The following is a 19,788-nucleotide window of genomic DNA, read 5'->3' as shown; positions in this document are numbered from 1 at the left end:
ATCCAGAATGAGGGGTCACAGTTTAAGAATAAAGGGGAAGCCTTTTAGGACCGAGATGAGGAAAAACTTCTTCACACAGAGAGTGGTGAATCTGTGGAATCCTCTGCCACAGGAAACAGTTGAGGCCGGTTCATTGGCTATATTTAAGAGCAAGTTAGATATGGCCCTTGTGGCTAAAGGGATCAGGGGGTATGGAGAAAAAGCAGGTACAGGGTTCTGAGTTGGATGATCAGCCATGATCATACTGAATGGCGGTGCAGGCTCAAAGGGCCAAATGGCCTACTCCTGCACCTATTTTCTATGTTTCTAAGTTGTGGTATATATTGGTACCAATGACACAGGTATATAAAGGGAGGAGGTCCTGAAAAAAAATACAAAGCGTTTGGGAGGAAGGCGAGAAACAGGACCTCGAGGGTAGTAAACTCTGGATTGCTGCCTGTGCCATGCAACCGTGAGGATAGGAATAGAATGAGGTGGCAAATAAATGCATGGCTGAAGAATTGGAGCAGGGGCAGGGATTCAGATTTTTGGATCACTGGGACCTCTTCTGGGGGAGGTGTGATCTGTACTAAAGGGACAGGTTGCACTGAAATCCAAGGGAGACCAATATCCTTGTGGCAAGTTTGCTAAAACTGTTGGGAGCAGTTTAAATTAATATAGCGGGGGGTGGGAACCAGTATGATAAAGCTGAGGATGAGCCAGCAGGTTTACAAGTAGATGATGGGTGTAATATGAATGTAAGTGTGGTGAACTACATATACTTGTCTGGACACGCCCCCCCCCCCCCCCCCACTGCTGACTGCTCCTGTGGCTCCTCCCACAGACCCCAGTATAAAGGCGATTGGAGCCACAGACCCTTCCTCAGTCTCCAGGATGTTGTATGATGGTCACTTGCTGCTTGTGCTTTCTTCCAGCCAATAAAAGCCTACCTTAACCCACGTCTCAGTTATTGATGGTGCATCAGTAAGGAAGTACAAACCAATGATTGAGTATAAATGCAGACAGAGCAGAGTTACATTGTAACACAGAGGCAAAATTCAAAAGTGCAAAGAATACAGGACTGAAGGTGCTGTATTTAAATGCGTGTAGTATTCAGAATAAGGTGGATGAACTTGTGGTGCAATTATAGATTGGTCGGTATGATGATGTGGGCATCACAGAGTCATGCTGAGTCATAGTTGGGAGCTTAATATCAAAGGATATACTTTATATCAAAAGGAGGGGCAAGAAGACATAGGTGGTGGTGTGGCTCTGTTGGTAAGAGATGTTCTTTCGAAAGAAAGATGTTCTTTCAACATCTTTCGAAAGAGGTGACATAGGGTCAGAGAATGTTGAAGCTTTGTAGATGGAATTAAGAAACACCTGCACCTATGTTTCTATAGTATGAATATGGAGAGGATGTTTCCTATAGTGGGGGAGTCCACGACCAGAGGGCACAGCCTCAGATTAGAGGGACATCCATTTAGAACTGAGATGAGGAGGAATTTCTTTAGCCCAAGGCTGGTTAATCTGTGGAAGCTGTTGCCACAGGCAGCTCTGGAGGCCGGGTCATTGGTTGTATTTAAGGCGGAGGTCAATAGGTTCTTGATTAGTCAGAGTGTGAAAGGTTACTGGTAAAAGCAGGAGGATAGGGTTGAGAAGGAAAGAATGCTCAGCATTGTATCAGCAGAACAGATTTGACAGGCCAAATGGCCTAATTCTGCTCCTATTAACTTCTAGCAGGGAAGAAGATGTTACCTTAACAAACCTGGCCTAGACTCTACCGATATATGTTAGTGACATATACAGTGGCATGCAAAGGTTTGGTCACCCCTGGTCAAAATTTCTGTTACAGTGAATAGTTGAGTGAGTAGAAGATGAACTGATCTCCAAAAGTCATAAAGTTAAAGATGAAACATTATTTTCAACACTTTGAGCAAGATTAGTGTATTATTTTTGTTTTGTACAATTTTAGAGTGAAAAAAAGGAAAGGAGCACCATGCAAAAGTTTGGGCACCTGAAGAGACTTGGGCTCTCAGATAACTTTTACCAAGGTCTCAGACTTTAATTAGCTTGTTAGGGCTATGACTTGTTCACAGTCATGGTTAGAAAAGGCCAGGTGATGCAAATTTCAAAGCTTTATCAATACCCTGACTCCTCAAACCTTGTCCCAACAATCAGCAGCCATGGGCTCCTCTAAGCCGCTGCCTAGCACTCTGAAAATTAAAATAAGTGATGCCCACAAAGCAGGAGAAGGCTATAAGAAATGCGTTTTCAGGTAGCCGTTTCTTCAGTTCATAATGTAATTAAGAAATGGCAGTTAACAGGAACGGTGGAGGTGAAATTGAGGTCTGGAAAACCAAGAAAACGTTCTGAGAGAACTGCTAGAAATGCAAATCAAAACCCCTGTTTGACTGCAAAAGATCTTCAGGAAGATTTAGCAGACTCTGGAGTGGTGGTGCACTGTTCTACTTTGCAGCGACACCTGCACAAATATGACCTTCATGGAAGAGTCATCAGAAGAAAACCTTTCCTGCATCCTCAGCACAAAATTCAGCATCAGAAGTTTGCAAAGGAACATCTAAACAAGCCTGATGCATTTCAGAAACAAGTCCTGTGGACTGATGAAGTTAAAATAGAACCTCTTGGCGGCAATGAGCAAAGGTATGCTTGGAGAAAAAAGTGTGCAGAATTTCACGAAAGGAACACCTCTCCAACTGTTAAGCATGGGGGTGGATCAATCGTGCTTTAAGCTTGTTTTGCAGCCAGTGGCACAGGGAACATTTCACTGGTAGAGGGAAGAATGAATTCAATTAAATACCAGCAAATTCTGGAAGCAAACATCACACTATCTGTAAAAAAGCTGAAGATGAAAAGAGGATGGCTTCTACAACAGGACAATGATCCTAAACACACCTCAAAATCCATAATGGACTACCTCAAGAGGCACAAGCTGCAGGTTTTGCTATGGCCCTTAGTTCCCCGACCTAAACATCATCAAAAATCTGTGGATAGTCCTCAAAAGAGCAGTGCATGCAAGACAGCCCAAGAATCTCACAGAACTAGAAGCCTTTTGCAAAGAAGAACAAGAATTGAAAGACTCTTAGCTGGCTACAGAAAGTGTTTACAAGCTGTGATACTTGCCAAAGGGGCTGTTACTAAGTACTGACCATGCAGGGTGCCCAAACTTTTGCCAAACAGGCGGAGTCAAGGGATATGGGGAGAAGGCAGGAACGGGGTACAGATTGTGGATGATCAGCCGTGATCACAGTGAATGGCAGTGCTGCTCGAAGGGCCGAACACTCCTGCACCTATTGTCTATTATCTTTTCCATAGATGCTGCCTGGCTTGCTGGGTTCCTCCAGCATTGTGTGTGTGTGTGTGTGTGTGTGTGTGTGTGTGTGTGTGTGTGTGTGTGTGTGTGTGTGTGTGTGTGTGTGTGTGTGTGTGTGTGTGTGTGTGTGTGTGTGTGTGTGTGTGTGTGTGAGTGTGAGTGTGAGTGTGAGTGTGAGTGTGAGTGTGAGTGTGTGTGTGTGTGTGTGTGTGTGTGTGTGTGTGTGTGTGTGTGTGTGTGTGTTACTTCAGATTTTGAATATCTGCAGATTTTCTCATGTTTGTGACTTTGAGGTACGCCTACTTACTAATGCAAATATCTAATCATCCAATCGTGTGACAGCAACTCTGCATAGAAGTTTACAGACAAGGTCAAGTGAGTCAGTTGTTATTCAGACTAAACATCAGAATGGGGAAGAAATGTGATCTAAGTGACTTTGACCATTGGAATGATCGGTGGTTCTAGTGGGGTGGTTTGAGTATCTCAGAAACTGATCGCCTGGGATTTTCACGCACAACAGTCTTTAAAATTTGCAAAGAATGGCATCTTCCCCCAAGCTATCAGACTCCTCAATACTCAGAGCCTGGACTGACTCCTTACTGTCCTACTGTCCTGTTTATTATTTATTGTAATGCCTGCACTGTTTTGTGCACTTTATGCAGTCCTGGGTAGGTCTGTAGTCCAGTGTGGTTGTTGTCTTTTCTCTTCTCTCTGTGTTGTTTTTTATGTAGTTCAGTATAGTTCTTGTACTGTGTCATGTAACACCATGGTCCTGAAAAACATTGTCTCATTTTTACTATGTACTGTACATAGTAGTTATGGTCGAAATGACAATAAAAGTGACTTGACTTGTTTATTATTTATTGTAATGCCTGCACTGTTTTGTGCACTTTATGCAGTCCTGGGTAGGTCTGTAGTCTAATGTAGTTTGTTTTTCTGTGTTGTTTTTATGTAGTTCAGTGTAGTTTTTGCACTATTTCATGTAGCATTGTCTCGTTTTTACTGTGTACTGTACCAGCAGTTATGGTTGAAATGACAATAAAAGTGACTTGACTTGATAAAAAACAAAAAAAAAACATCCAGTGAGTGGCAGTTCTGTGGGTGAATACACCTTGTTAATGAGAGAGGTCAGAGGAAAGGGCAGGTCATGCCTTACGAGCCTGATTGAGTTTTTTGAGGATGTGACTAAACACATTGTTGAAGGTAGAGCAGTAGATGTAGTGCATATGGATTTCAGCAAGGCATTTGATAAGATACTCCATGCAAGGCTTATTGAGAAAGTAAGGAGGCATGGGATCCAAGGGGATATTGCTTTGTGGATCTAGAACTGGCTTGCCCGCAGAAGGCAAAGAGTGGTTGCAGACAAGTTATATTCTGCATGGAGGTTGATCACCAGTTGTGTGCCTCAGGGATCTGTTCTGGGACCCCTACTCTTTGTGATTTTTATAAATGATGTGGATGAGGAAGTGGAAGGATGGGTTAGTAAGTTTGCTGATAACACAAAGCTTAGAGGTGTTGTGAATAGTGTGGAAGGCTGTCAGAGGTTACAGTGGGACATTGATAGGATGCAAAACTGGACTGAAAAGTGGCAGATGGAGTTCAACTCAGATAAGTGTGAAGTGGTTCATTTTGGTAGGTCAAATATGATGGCAGAATATAGTACTAAAGGTAAGACTCTTGCCAGTGTGGAGGATCAGAGGGATCTTGGGGTCTGAGTCCATAGGATGCTCAAAGCAGCTATGCAGGTTGACTCTGTGGTTAAGAAGGCATATGCTGTATTGGCGTTCCATCAATTGTGGAATTGAATTTAGGAGCCAAGAGGTAATGTTGCAGCTATATAGGATCCTGGTCAGACCCCACTTGGAATACTGTGCTCAGTTCTGGTCACCTCACTACAGGAAGGATGTGGAAGCCATAGAAAGGGTGCAGAGGAGATTGACAAGGATGTTGCCTGGATTGGGGAGCATACCTTGTGAGAATAGGTTGAGCGAACTCGGCCTTTTCTCCTTGGAGTGAAAGAGGACGAGAGGTGACCTGATAGAGTTGTACAAGATGATGACAGGTATTGATTGTGTGGATAGTCAGAGGCTTTTTCCCAGGGCTGAAATGGTTGCCATAAGAGGACACAGGTTTTAGGTGCTGGGAAATAGGTACAGAGATGTCAGGGGTAAGTTTTTTTGCTCAGAGTGGTGAGTGTATGGAATGGGCTGCTGGCAACAGTGGTGGAGGCGGATACAATAGGGTCTTTTAAGAGGCTTTTAGATAGGTACATGGAGCTCAGTAAAATAGAGGGCTGTAGGTAACCCTAGCAATTTCTGAGGTAGGGACATGTTTGGCACTACTTTGTGGGCCAAAGGGCCTGTATTGTGCTGTAGGTTTTCTATGTTTCTATGAAAATGGCCAGACTGGTTCAAACTGACAGGAAGGTGACAATAACTCAAATAACCACATGTTACATCAGTGCTGTGCAGAAGAGCATCACTAAATTCACAACACACCAAACCTTGAAGAGGAGGGGCTATAGCAGCTGAAGATCACACCCGGTTTCACTTCTATAACTATTAAAGTGGCCACAGAGTAAATAAATAAATAAATTCCCCCAGGCAACAGGAATGAGTCTCCCAGGGGCAAAATTCTGGCAGGAAAGGCTGGCCACAGGGACTATGCACCCCAACAAAAGTGGTCATTCACCTGGGCTGCTGGCACTGAAGGCGATGAAGGCACAGCTCGATTTAATGTGATTACCACAGGAGACAGCAGGGCCAGCTCGAATTCCATTGATCCATTCCTGGAGAGGCAGAAAAAAAGATTTACCATGCTAGCCATCACAGCAAAACACCTCCAAATTAATCTTCCTAGATAACATAGCACAGCTTATGGTCAGGGCTGTTTGCAAAGTGCGTATACAGTGGGCTTAGAAAGTTTTTGAAGCCTGTAAAATGTTCTCTATTTCTGCATATGATCTAAAATGTGATCGGATCTTCATGCAAGTCCTGAAACTTAGATAAAAAGAACCCAATAACAAAAAAAACATTATTTTTTGTTCATTTATTGAGAAAAGTGATACAATATTACATTAATTTGTTGGGAAAATATATGTGAACCTTTGCTTTCAGTAACTAGTGTCACCCCTTTGTACAGCAATAACTTCAACCAAACGTTTCCAGTAGCAGTTGATCAGTCCTACACATTGGCTTGGAGGAACTTTAGACCATTCCTCCATATAAAACTGCTTGTTTATCAATATTTCTGGGATACCTTGCATGAACAGCCCTCTTCATGTCATGCCACAGCATCTCAATTGAGTTAAGGTATGGACTCCGACTTGGCCATTTTAAAGCACAAATTTTGAATTCACTGTTCCCTCAACAATTGTAAGCTGTCTTGGCCCTGAGGCAGCAAAACAGCCCCAAACCATGATGCTCCTTCCACCATGCTTCACAGTTGGGATGAGGTTTTGGTGTTGGTGTGCATTGCCCTTTTCCTCCAAACATTAAAACATGTATTTCTGCCAAAAAGTTCAATGCTTGTCTCATCTGTCCACAGGATATTGTCGCAGAAGCATTGGGTAACTTGCAGGTGGTCTTTGCAAACCTGAGACTTGCAGCCATTTTATTCCCTCATGGTGTCCTTCCACAAACACCATTCTCATCCAATGTTTTTCTTATTGTGGACACGTGAACAGAGGCTTTAGCAAGTTCTAGAGATTTCTGCAGGTCTTTTGCTGTTACCCTTGAATTCTTTTTCACCTCCTTCAGCATTGCACATTGTGCTCTTGGTGTGATCTTAATAGGATGCCCACTCCTAGGGAGAGTAGCAACAATACTGAGTTTCCTCCATTTGTAGACAATTTCTCTTACTGTGGACTGATGAACACTCAGGTCTTTAGAAATGCTTTTGTAGCTTTTCCAGCTTCATGCATCTCTACAATTCTTCTTCTAAGCTCCTCTGAAAGTTGTTTTGATCGAGGTATGGTGCACATAAACAGATCTTTCTTGAGAAGAGCAGATTCTGTCAGTGACCTGACTTAGTGTGTCTTTTTTTTTAAAAAAGGACAGGGCACCTCTGCAACCCTCACCTCCAATCTCAACTCATTGATTGGAAGACATGACTCCAAATAGCTTTTGTAGAAGGCATTACCCCAGAAGTTCACATACTTTTTGAACCTGGACTGTGATTGTTTAAATAGTGGACTCAGTGATGAGAAGTAGTACGATTGTTTGCCTGTTATTAGTTTTGGCAGATTGTGTTTGTCTATTACTGTGGCTTAAGTGCAGAAAACCAAATAATTGTAAAGGGTTCACAAACTCTTTCTTGCATCTGTACATCTCTATAAACTACCTTGAGATTTGTTACCTTGCAGGCTGTACAGGAAAAATAAATACAATAGTATTTACAAAAATGCATAAGAAGACTAACAAACACCAATGTGCAAAAAAAAGACAGCTTAGTCATAGAGCATTACAGGACAGAAGCAGGCCCTTCTGCCCATCTAGTTCATGTCAAACGGTTATTCTGCCTAGTCCCATTGGCCTGAATATGGACCACAGCCCTCTCATCATTGTATTTACCTCCAGGTACTTATCCAAAGTCCCATGGCAGGTCGTACCTCCCTCTGGGTGTGCACTATGTCTTGGGTTCCCCTTAAATAGGTCACCTTTTTTTTTAAATATAGGTGAAAGGAGAAATAACTTGACACTTTAAAATATGACAACATGAATTATACAGAGTCCTTGACAGCGAGTCTGTAGGTTGTAGAATCAGCTCAGCTCTTAGATGAATGAGGTTATCCTCACTGGTTCAGGACCCTGATGGTTGTAGGGTAATAACTGTTCCTGAACCTGGTGGTGTGGATCCGAAGGCTTCTGTACTCCTTCCTGATGGTATTAGCAAGAGAGAGATAGAGGGTCTCGGATGATGGATGCTGCATTCTTGTGGCAGCACTCCTTGTAAATGTGCTCAATGGTGGGGAGGGTTTACCTGTGATGGACTGGGCTGTATCCACCACCTATAGACTTAAAGATTTAAAGAGGTCTTGAAGAGCAAATTTTTCATTCATTCAAAGGGTACATGGAACAAGCTGCCAGAAGTGGATGAGGCAGATTTTCTTCCACTTATTATTAAAAGACATTTGGACAGGATTATGGATAGAAATGGTTTACAGGGATAGAATCAGAATAAAGTTTATTATCATTGTTTTATATAACGTGAATGTTGTTTTGCAGCAGTTCAGCATAAAGACAAAATAACAATGAATTACAAAAAAAAAGGAAATAATGAGGCAGTGTTCATGAGACCATGAACCTTATAAGAGGCTGATGATGGAGGGGAAGAATTGAGTGTGTGTCTTTCGGGCCTCTGTACCTCATCCCTAGTGGTTGTAAAGATAAAGGAGATGTCCCAGATGGCGAGGGCCCTTACTAATAGGTGCTTCCTTCTAGAAGATCTCAGTGACGGGAAGGGTTGTGCTCGTGATGGAGCTGACTGAGTCGACAACCCTCTGTAGCCTCTTGTGACCCACTGCCTTTAGTCAAGTTTAAAATGTTTATACACTGTACAATCTTGAGATTCGTCTTCATGCAGACAGGCAGAAAATAAAGAAACACCAGAGGCCCCACATCAAACGTGCAAGCAAAGAGTCAACAAATAAGACACAGAACATTAAACATCAAACTGCAGAGTCCTCAAAATTAAGATCACAGCCATGAGCTGCCAAGGCAAGAAAGGCCGGTCCAGGAGCGATGGCCATGGCCACAGCCGCTGAGTCAGTCAGTTCAGTGCTGTACTGATGGCTACAGGCCACCGCTGCAGATTCAGTTCCGCGCTGACGCACCTCAAACATATAGAGTATATAGTAAAGCGTGTTTAGCTCTGAGGACATTAAACTGCAACTGAAAGTGAGTCCACATCCCAGGCTGCTGAGCATGGGACCCAAGACTCCTGTACCTTCCGCTGACAGTAGCAAGGAGACCAGTCAAACACAAACAGGCAGCACTGAACACCCCTTCTTTTTCCGCTCTCGTCCTCATCGATTTTAATCTTGTTTGATGCTTCAGTCGGTACGGAGTTCACATTCTGCTATTAGTAATTGACGCAGCAACAGCTGTAGTTGCACTCCAGATCGAACTGTCCAGGAGATCGCAGAAGAACCAGATCATTCAATCAGCCAAGAAATGCATTCTTATAAGTGAAATTATGGGCTGCAGTCGAGCACATTTCAGATGATGTATAGTATATCTAGTAGTTTTGAAAGCTGTCTGCAAAATGTTACCATCTTGATGGTGATGCAGCCAGTCAGAACGTTCTCCAAGGTACATCTGCAGAAATATTCTCAAACCTCTGGCGATGTAGCAACTCTCCTCAAACTGCTGATGAAGCAGAACCACTGCCCTGTCTTCTTTGTGATTACATCAATGTGGTAGGCTCAGATAGACGTTCACACTCAGGAACTCGAAGCTGCTCCCCCTTTCCACTACTGACCTGATGAGGACGGGCGTGTTTTGTCAATTGCCCGTTCAGGTAGACAGTTCGATCAACATGGAAGGGTTGGGTCCAAGGCCTGTTTAAATCTATGACTACGGGTTAGCTTGTTGATCTCTCTCATACAATTTACAAGCTACCACCTCTCGTTCTGCTCAACTCCAGGAATGCTGTAGAACGCTGACAAGTCTGGGCAGAGGATGTGATCACACTGAAAACTGAGTCTTGCCTCTGCAGCTCTGTAAGACTTGGAGGAAACGCTAGGCCAGCATAGTACATAGAGAGCTGCTGCACTGTAGGGAGATCTTCCAAATAAACCAGAATCAAAACCTCCAATGTCGAGGAGTGGAAGAGCCTTCAAAAAGCAGTGGACTCAGCACAGTCCGTCAGAGGCAAAGCCCCATTCACAAGAGATTCATCAAGAACCCCAAAACATCTGGGCTATTCTCTCTTCTTGCTACTGCCATTGGGAAGGAGGTACAGGAGCCTTAGGTCCCACACCACCAAGTTCAGGAACTGTTATTACCCTTCACCATCAGGTTCCTGAACCACCGTGGATAACATCAGTCACCTCAATTCTGAACTGATTCCACAATCTATTGACACACTTTCAAGGCCTCTACAACTCATATTCTCAGTATTATTTATTTACTTAATTATTTTTCATTTGCAAAGTTTGACTTCTTTTGCACATTGGTTGTTTGTAGGTCACAGTTTATGTAGTTTTTCATTAATTCTACGGTATTTCTTTGTTTTACTGTAAATGCCTTCAAAAGTGAATCTCAAGATAGTATACGGTGACATATACATACTTTGATAATAAATTTACTTTGAACTTTGAGGCAGAAGCAGGATTATCATCACTGACATGTCACAGAATTTGTTGTTTTTGGCAGCATAGTGCAATACATTAAAAACACAAGTTACAATGGGAAATATTAAAAATTAAGTAGAGCAGAAAGAGAGCATAATAATGAGGAATAGTTCACAGGCCGTTCAGAAATCTGACAGCAGAAGGGAAGAAGCTGTCCCTGGAACGTTGAGTGAGCATCACCAGGCTCCTGTTGGTAGTAATGAGAAGACAGCAATCTCGCTAATGATGGATGCTGCTTTCTCCAGGCATCGCCTTTTGAAGATGTTCTCGATGGTAGGGAGGCTGGTGCCCGTGGTGGAGCTGGCTGAGAATATGACCCTCTGCAGCTTTTTTCCAACCCCACACCAGATACTGTTGCAACCAGTCAGCATGCTCTGTGCTATAGGGGTTTGCTAGCCATTGATGGACACAGCTCAGCACATCACAGAAACCCCCCGTGGACTCTGTCTACACTGTAAAGCAACAATCATGATCAAAGACCAATGCTATCAGGAAAAAGGTACAGTAACCTAGAGATACATACAACCAGATTCAGGAACCCATCAGGCTCGTGAACCAGAGAGGATAACTTAATTCGCCTCATCATTGAACTGTTCCCACAACCTATGGACTCACTTTCAAGGACTGTTCTTGTTCTCAATATTTATTGTTTATTATTATTATTTCTTTTATTTTGCATTTGCAGTTTGTTGTCTTTTGCACACTGGTGAACACACTACTTGGTGTCTTTCATTAATTCCATTATGGGTATTATTCTATTATGGATTTATTGAGTACGCTCACAAGAAAATGAATCTCAGGGTTGTACATGGTGATATATATCTACTTTGGTAATTTACTCTGAACCCCAAATATTCTCTCTTCTCCCACCTGGCAGGAGATCAAAAGCCTGAAAGCATGTCCCACCAGCTTCAACCCCAGTTAGAATACTATCGAATGGTGCCCTAGTAAACTAAAATGGACTCGAATTTACAATCTGCCTCGTTATTTTTATTCTCTGCCTTCACTGCACTCTCTCTGTAACTGTGACACTTTATTCTGCATTCCGTTATTGTTTTCCCTTGTTCTACCTCAATGCACTGTGTAATGATCTGATCTGTGTGAACAGTATGCAAGACTTGGTACATGTAAGAATAATAAACTAATTCCAACTCCAGCAGAGAAGAGCAGATGGCCTACTCCTACCCCTATTTCTTACACTCCTGTGCATGCATTGCATCCCATCTCAGGTAGTGCAGGAGTACATTTTTCCCCCATGACTCTCACCATTGTATTTACAAACTCATCTTCATTTTCAATGTCTTGCCATCTGATTATCTTCAAAGCTCCTGACTGTCAACATCTCTGAACCCAACGTACTGATGCAATTACGAAGAAGGCACATCGGCAGCTATATTATGTTAGGAGTTTGAGGAGATCTGCCATGCCACTGACGACCAGTAGTTTTCTGCTGATATTCCTGGAGATTCTGGCTGGCTGTATCACAGCCTAGTATGGAGACACCTCTGCACAGGATTGGAAAAAGCTGCCAAGGGGTGTAGACAGCGAGCTCCATCATGGACACTAGCTTCCCCAGCAGAGGACGTCTTCAACATGCAACGTCTCAAAAATGCTATATCGGTCATTAATGACCCACACCTCTCAGGACATTCCCTCCTCTCATTAGTACCACCAGTGAGGAGATACCTGATGACCTACACTCAATGATTTAGCAACAGCTTCTTCCCCACCCATCAGATTTCTGTACAGACTATGGCCACTATTTTGCTCTTTTTGCATTACTGTACTTATTTATTTACTTTATTATTTGTTATCTATTTCCATGGGTGGCAGAGTGGAAAGTGTAAGGCACTCCTTCCCTCTGCTAGCCTGCAGGTCGCTCTCGGGCAAGGTGCGGCACCTGTAGATGAAGGCAATGACAGACCACTTCTGTAGAAAAAATTGCCAAGAACAATCATGGTCACGGAAAGACCATGATCACCCACGCTATATAACGAATAAATATATTTCTTATATTCACTTACAGTAATTTGTTATGCATTGCACTGTACTGCTACCGCAAAAACAAGTTTCACGACGTTATGTCAGTGATAATAAACCTGATTTTGATCTTCCGCCCTTCCTGTCAAGGCTTTTGCTTGTGCATACTCAGCTGCTCTCTGACTTCTGATGTGGTGACAGTTTCCTCTGCTGCTTTAACACTGGTCCTCCTGCAGGTCAGAATTGCAACTTGCTGCAAAACGCGACCACTTCCCCTGTCAAAGGCAGAGGAAGGAAATTGCAGCATTTCTCCCTGAACGGTAGCTGGGTGTGAGGGTGCAGGTTTCATCTCTGCCTCTTCAGCCACCTCAAAGAAAATGTTTTTAAAAATCCTGTTCCAACTCGCAGGTGAGAGGCACAAAGGAAGAAATCCAGTTTTCTGATAGAAACAGTATTCCTTTTGTAAAATAATTTAATTGCACCTTTCAAATAATAATGAAACATAAAACGCTTTTCCGCAACCAGAGTTTCGCAAGGGCGGGCGCCTGTGCACAGCAAGACCCCACTAACAGGAATGATAACGGCCAGGATAGGGGTGTTGCCCAGATACCAGGCAGGTTCCGCTGACTGGGGCGAGCTGAAGGATTCTCCACCCTCCCCCGCTGGATGCTGAGGCGACACACTCACCCCTCGGGTCGGCAGCCGCGGCGTCGCGTTCTTGAACTTCGACGTCTTAAAGCGACTCATGGCGACGCTGCCGCCACTCGGTCAGCGATTGAACCGGCTGTCGGCGCGGGGCTCGGCCAGCGGCTAGGATCGCCTGCACGCTACCGGGCCCGGTCACGAGATGCCTGTCAATCACCGGCGGCGGCGTGGGCGCGGCTTGAACCGGCGAATAAGCGTGCGCGTGGGCGGAGCTTAGCATAAATTGACGGTAACATGTGGGCGGCGGGCGGAACCATGCAGCATCGGGTACAGGGCAAGGCACAAAGTTACTAAAAACTACAATAAATTAAAAGAGAAAAAATAAATAACTAAGCTGCGTTCACAGACCGGCTGGAAATCCGATGGCAGAGGGGAAGAAGCTGTTCCTAAAACTCCTGAGAGTATGTCTTTGTGCTTCTGTATCTCCTCCCTCATGCAGATGAGGGCATATTCCAGATGGCGATGGTTCTTAATGATGGATGCCGCCTTCTTGAGGCACCCCCTTCTGAGAATGTCCTCAATGGTGGGGAGGATTGTGCCCCCGAAGGAGCAGTCTGTAACCCTTTGCAGCCTCTTTCGATCTTGTGAATTAGAGCCTCCATACCGGGAGGTAATGCAACCAGTCAGAATGCGCTCCACTCAAGACATTGCTAGAGTCCTCAAAATGAAATGTGTCATGAAGGCTGCCCATTTCAGCTAGAAATTTTCAGAGGCAGTGTTCATGGACTGCTCAGATTTGATGGAAAAAGGGAAGAAGCTGGTCCTAAATCGGTAAGCGTAGGTCTTTGCCCTGAAAATCAATAAACTAAAGATGCTATAAGTCCGAAATAAAAGCAAATTGCTGTAAACTTTCAGCAGTTAACATTTACATAATTTGTGTTCCCATCTCACTCACCTTTAAAAAAAGTACGCTTTTCTGTTTTTACTGTCAAGTGAAAGTCCTCCTTGTTTTTTACTACAGAATATTCCATCTTGCATAAATCTATTTATTTATGTAGTCCCCCAGCACCGGACTACACTTCTCGCTGCCAACATAATCAAAGACCCCACCCACTCCATACATTCTCTTCTCCCTCTTCCCATTTGGCAGAAGATACAAAATCCTGTAAGCACCATGAGCCTCAATGATTTTTTTAATCCCATTGTCATCAAACTATTGAATGGTTTATTTCCTCGTACGTTAAATTGGACTCTTGACCTTACAATCTACCCCGTTGTCATTTTCCACCTCATTGTCTGCCTGCAGTGTACTTTCGCTGTAGACATTGCACTTCATTCTGCATTGTTACTGTTTTACCTTGAACTACCTCAATGCACCGTAACGGAATGGGCTGGGTCGGTCGCGCAGGCGCAGTGTTGCGGTGACGCGCCGGCGTGCGACACCGAGCGTGAGAGCGCAGGCGCACCAAGATGGCGGCGGTGCGGTGCCTAACGCGTTTGGCGTCTGTGTCCTCGGGCCCGGCGGCCGCTGCCCCGTTACTCGATGTCGGGGCTTTGCCAGTCTATGCTTCCCGCCGACTCAGCACCACCTTCGTGAAGGGTCGCGGGCTTCTGTCGGCTGGAGGGGTGGGCCTGAGACTCGGGCTGGAGCTGTGGCTCAAGCGGCCCGGTGAGTAGAGGCATGGAGGTTAGGGGTCAGTTGGTATTCGGTCATCCGGAGGTAGGACGCGGGAGCTTTCAGCCCCGGAGTCGCGCAGGGAGGAGGCGATTCCCTTGGTTGTGAGGGATTTCTCTGCTATCCCGCCCTCCCAGTGGCTTGAAGCCAGGAACCCGTGTGAGGCGAGTTACGGTTGCCTCCTCAGAAGTCCGTGGAGTGTAAATGGTCCTTAATCTTTTTCATGGTCAACTACAGGGTCCTAAGCTGCACTAGATGAAAAAATATAAAGTGCTTATTATCTGTAACCAGCCCCTTTTGATTAAATGTATCGTGTGACCGGGGGTGGGTGGGTGAATGAATATGGTGTGTTTATGATTCCTGAGAGGAACTCTGGCAAATACCTGGCAGCGCCCGCATTAGCTATCGGAAAAACTATGGAGAAGCCGCAGAATGTTTGACCTGAAACATTGTCCCGAAGCGTCCTTTCCCCTCAGATGCTTCTCGCTCCACTGAGTTTCTCTAGCACATTTGTTTGCTCTGGATTGTACCTTCTGCAGTCTCTAGTGTCCGCACTCTGTCTCATTCCACAGATGTTGTTGAATTTTTTTCCTAGTATTTTGTTTTTGTTGCTGACTTTTAGCATCTTCCGTTTTTTTAAATCTCCATTTACAAAATTTGAAGTCACAGAAGAAACTGGATCAGCCACGAAGAAATGGCGGAGCAGATTCATTGGCCCATTTGGGCCAACACTCAGTTACAGGACTAACTGACAGGTGTTATTGTCTTTTTTAACCATTAAGAACTTAAAGTACTGCAGTCTATTCCAGCATTGAGTTGGCCATTGGACATTTTTAATGTGGAATGCTGCAAGTCTGATTTATTTTCAGATGGCGAGGAGCTGAGTGGCCTCGGTCATGGTGAGGGCAAAGTCCTGAGCAGCTGTGCCACCTGTTTCCAGCCGCCCAGGGGAGAAGGTTGGAGTTGGTGTGCTCCACCAGAGTGCCAGGGCAATGTGGCGTGGCATCCTAGCTGGGGTCGGTGTTCTTGGCAGGAAACAAGCAACATTGTGTGCAGCTGCAGGCTGCTGAAACATTCATGGACTCAGGGTCTTGTACTATATATTTTTTCATATTTTACTGATATCTTATGTGCTTGCTATCTTATATATAGTATAACCTTACACCTAAGCTCCAGAGTAATGCTGCTTTGTTTGTCTGTACTCAATGGCGTAAGGATGAATGACAATTAATCTTGAACATACTAGGATGAAGTGGAGCCAAGCATTGATGAAGGAGATAGAGGAAGAAACAAGTCTGCAAAGGGTTTGAGACAGAATGCATCAGCAGAAAATGTGAGGTGGAGAGCTTTCTGACCGTTTGTCTCACCATCTGATATGGAGCTACCTCTGCACAGGATTGGAAACGCAGCCAGCTCTGTCATAAGCAGTAACTTCTTCCCAGTTGAGGACATCTTCAAAATGTGGTGCCTCATGAAGGGCCCTCTCCACCCAGGACGTGCCCTCTTCTCATTGCTACCATCAAGGACGAGTTACAGGACCCTGAAGGCACACATTCAATGTTTTAGGAACAACTTCTCCCCCTTAGCCATCAGATTTCTGAATGGTCCATGAACACTGCCTCACTCTTTTATTCCCTATTTGCACTATATTTAATTCAATATTTCTCAATGTAACTTACAGTAAATGTATCACACTGAACTGCTGCAAAACAACAAATTTAACCTGATCCTGATTAGAAAAGCTCATTTTTGTTTGTGGGAGATCCATGAGTTCTTGGTACAGTGAATGTAATTCGTGCACAGCAAACAAGAAGTTGGTCTTTGTTGCAAAGGAATGGATTGCAAAAATATGGCATTTGTTTTACAATAGAGGGCTTTAGGGAGACCTATTGGGAAAGCTGTACAGCTCTTCTCTTATTTAAGGTAGAACTTGTTTGCCTTAATGGCAGTGAAGCAAGTATTGATAAAGTATGTAAAAGGGTTAACATGTTAGTTAAACAATAGCTGCCTGTTCTTTCTGAAAGAAACGGCTGATGATCAAGAGATGTGCTAAACCATGCTGAGCCATATTTCTTCTTGGAGTTAGACAGTGTTTCAAGGTCTTTGTTTATTTGCGCAGAGAAAAGACCAGCCTGTTCTGTCCATTATACCTATTCTGTAATTTGCCTCTCAGCAATACATAAGTCTGACTCCAGCTTGGTATGTGTTGGGGTATCTGAACACTATCTCTTCTGTAAGGGAAATTGCGAGTTAGCTTGTTGATCAGGCAGGAACGGTCACAGACGGACTGTTCCTGTTTGAGAGACTGAGTAAGCCCCGGGTGCTTTGAGTAAAGAGTTTGTACTTATATGGTCTCTGAGTGACTCTCCAGATTCGACTTCCACAGTGTCAGGCTAATCCATGGAATGAAGGGTTGGCTTATTACGGTTCTAGCTGGAGTTTAGAAGAATGAGAGACATCTCACTGAAGCTTAAGATTCTGAAGTACTTTTAATTCCTTTTTATACTGGCCATGGATGTCGTTGGCAAGGCGATTGCTCCTTGTTCATTTCTCATTGCCTCTCAGAAGGAGGTGGTCTCTTGAACTAAGATGGCCAGTGACTAGACAGCAGCCTGTAAATGGTGGCATAGCTTTACGTCAGCTACCCCTGTCCTTGGTTGTTTCCAGTTGGAGGTGATGTCAAAGGCACGATGGTGTCTGTCTTGCAGGTGGTGCTTGCTGCCACAACGGGCTGGCAGTGGTTGAGAGAATGAATGTTAGTGTGGTTGGTATCTGTTTTTCTCCTGGATAAAAATGTCAAAAATGAGTGTTGTTGGAGTCGTACTCATCCAGGCAAGTGAGTGTACAAATCATTTATCACTGACGTATGTTTTGAAGTTTGTTGTTTTTCAGCAGCAGTACACTGCAACACATAAAATAAGTTGCAATGATAAATATAAAAAGTTGTGCAGAAAGAGAGCAAAATAGTTCATGGACTGTTCAGAAATCTGATGGATCTAGAAAGTTCCTGACTTGTGCATTATTGATGGTGGAAAGTATTACTTATGTGGCACAAATGTTGGGTGCAATGCATTTCACTGGGTTTCAATAAAACGTGACAAAACAAAAGCTGGTCTTTCTCTTTATAAAGCTCCAGAGTAAATGCTGGTAAATGGGTTTGGTACCAAGTGTACTGTCTCATTCTGTACTGAATGATCTCGACTGTTCGCTAGTTCTTGTCCTGTATACAGAAACATTGGTAAACAAGAAATTCTGCAGATGCTGGAAATTCAAAGCAATGCACAAAATGCTGGAGGAACTCAGCAGGTCAGGCAGCATCTGTGGAAATAAATAAACAGTTGATACTTCAGGACCTTTCTTCAGGACCAGTGTTTCCAATGTTGAACTAGTGTATACTCCACTATACCCATGAGTTGGATTGGTGAACCACCTTTGGCCTTCCTCTAGGTTACATTTCCATAATTCCCTTGGAGATAATTTAGTGCCTTTACTAACTATGGTTTTTCCTTCTCCCTCCCAGGCTCTGCACATTCCATAGGTGTGGCTGGATTTCACACAACCTCAGGTTTAGCCAAGACTGACTATTATGAGGTGTTGGGGATCCCACGAAACTCCTCGCAGAGGGACATTAAAAAGGCCTATTACCAGGTATGAAGAACAGTGACATCATCATAATTATGTGCTGTGCCATATGTGGGCAATCATGTTCTTTCCATGACCATGATTGTTCTTGGCAAATTTTTCTATAGAAGTGTTTTGCCATTGCCACCTTCTGGACAGTATCTTTACAAAGTGGATAACCCCAGCATTATCAATACTCTACTGAGGTTGTCTGCCTGGTATCAGTGGTCACATAACCAGGATTTGTGATCTGCACCATCCACCACCTGCTCCCATGGCTTCATGTGACCCTGATCAGGGGCTAAGCAGGTGCTACACCTTGCCCAAGGGTGACCTGCAGGAGAGTGGAGGGAAAAAGCATCTACACCTTCTTTGGTAGAGACGTATCTCCAACCTGCCACCCATGTCATTTAAACCAGATTGAAAATTCCTATTCTATTGCTCGCTGTTTGATCAGGCAGCCAATGTACATAACCATTGCTGAATCATTAGTAAAATCTTTTAATTTGCTACATGATGTAAGTCAGGTCCTTTAGCCTCACCTTCTCTTGAAAGTTGTCATAGCATAATACACCATGAAACACACTCTGACACAGACTGTCACAGAGTGCTACAGCAAAGAAACTGGCACTTCAGCCCGTCTAGTTCATGCCACTTTGCCTTTTGATTCCGCACCTAGACCACGGACTTCCTATCTATGTACTTACCCGAATTTCTCCTAAATGCTGTAATCAAATCCAAATCCATCACCTTATTCCACATTCGAAGCTGATTGAAAAGCAAGGCATTTGGGGAAGAAGTTGCCCTTTAACATCATGTTCCTGTTCTTGCTACTCAGCTTGCGAAGAAGTACCACCCAGACACAAACAAAGACGACCCGAAGGCAAAGGAGAAGTTTTCCCAGGTGGCAGAAGCTTATGAGGTACTGGATCTGCTCTTTTAATATCCTATGGGAGCATTGGTGGGCAATGAGAGAGCAAAAACCCTTCTCGGGCAGAGGGACAGGGGCTGCTTGCCAGGTTCTTCGAGTTGTCACAGGGGGATTAGCTGTGTGTGTTGATCAGAGAGGGTGGGAATGGTATGATGGGTTGAATGGCCTGGCTCAGACCAGCAAGTGCCCCATTTCTGCTGGGAAGGACAGCACAGTTGACGTGTTAACATTGTTCATTCTCCAGCGGCCGTGGTATTTATCACATGTAC

General features: G+C 44.1%; 2 protein-coding genes across 3 annotated transcripts in view; one reads left to right on the top strand and one right to left on the bottom strand.

Moving 5' to 3' along the window:
* The window catches only part of LOC132399016 (coronin-7-like), a 264,124-nt gene extending 250,624 nt beyond the window's left edge, over positions 1-13,500 (bottom strand). The window contains exons 1-2 of the mRNA XM_059978890.1: positions 13,335-13,500; positions 6,005-6,101 (exon numbers count right to left, since the gene is read on the bottom strand). Of these exons, the coding sequence (XP_059834873.1) occupies positions 6,005-6,101; positions 13,335-13,394 (157 nt within the window). The 5' untranslated portion in view covers positions 13,395-13,500. The remainder of the gene's footprint in view (positions 1-6,004; positions 6,102-13,334) is intronic.
* Positions 13,501-14,724: 1,224 nt separating this feature from the next.
* The window catches only part of dnaja3a (DnaJ heat shock protein family (Hsp40) member A3a), a 28,345-nt gene continuing 23,281 nt past the window's right edge, over positions 14,725-19,788 (top strand). For both annotated transcript variants that reach the window (XM_059978887.1, XM_059978886.1), the window contains exons 1-3: positions 14,725-14,961; positions 18,488-18,615; positions 19,427-19,510. In XM_059978887.1, coding sequence (XP_059834870.1) covers positions 14,763-14,961; positions 18,488-18,615; positions 19,427-19,510 — 411 coding nt within the window. In that variant the 5' untranslated portion in view covers positions 14,725-14,762. The remainder of the gene's footprint in view (positions 14,962-18,487; positions 18,616-19,426; positions 19,511-19,788) is intronic.

This window comes from Hypanus sabinus, chromosome 9 (genome assembly GCF_030144855.1).
Source record: "Hypanus sabinus isolate sHypSab1 chromosome 9, sHypSab1.hap1, whole genome shotgun sequence".
Lineage (NCBI taxonomy): Eukaryota > Metazoa > Chordata > Chondrichthyes > Myliobatiformes > Dasyatidae > Hypanus > Hypanus sabinus.
Note: the sequence above shows the minus strand (reverse complement) of the source record. Positions and strands in the feature narration are given on the sequence as shown.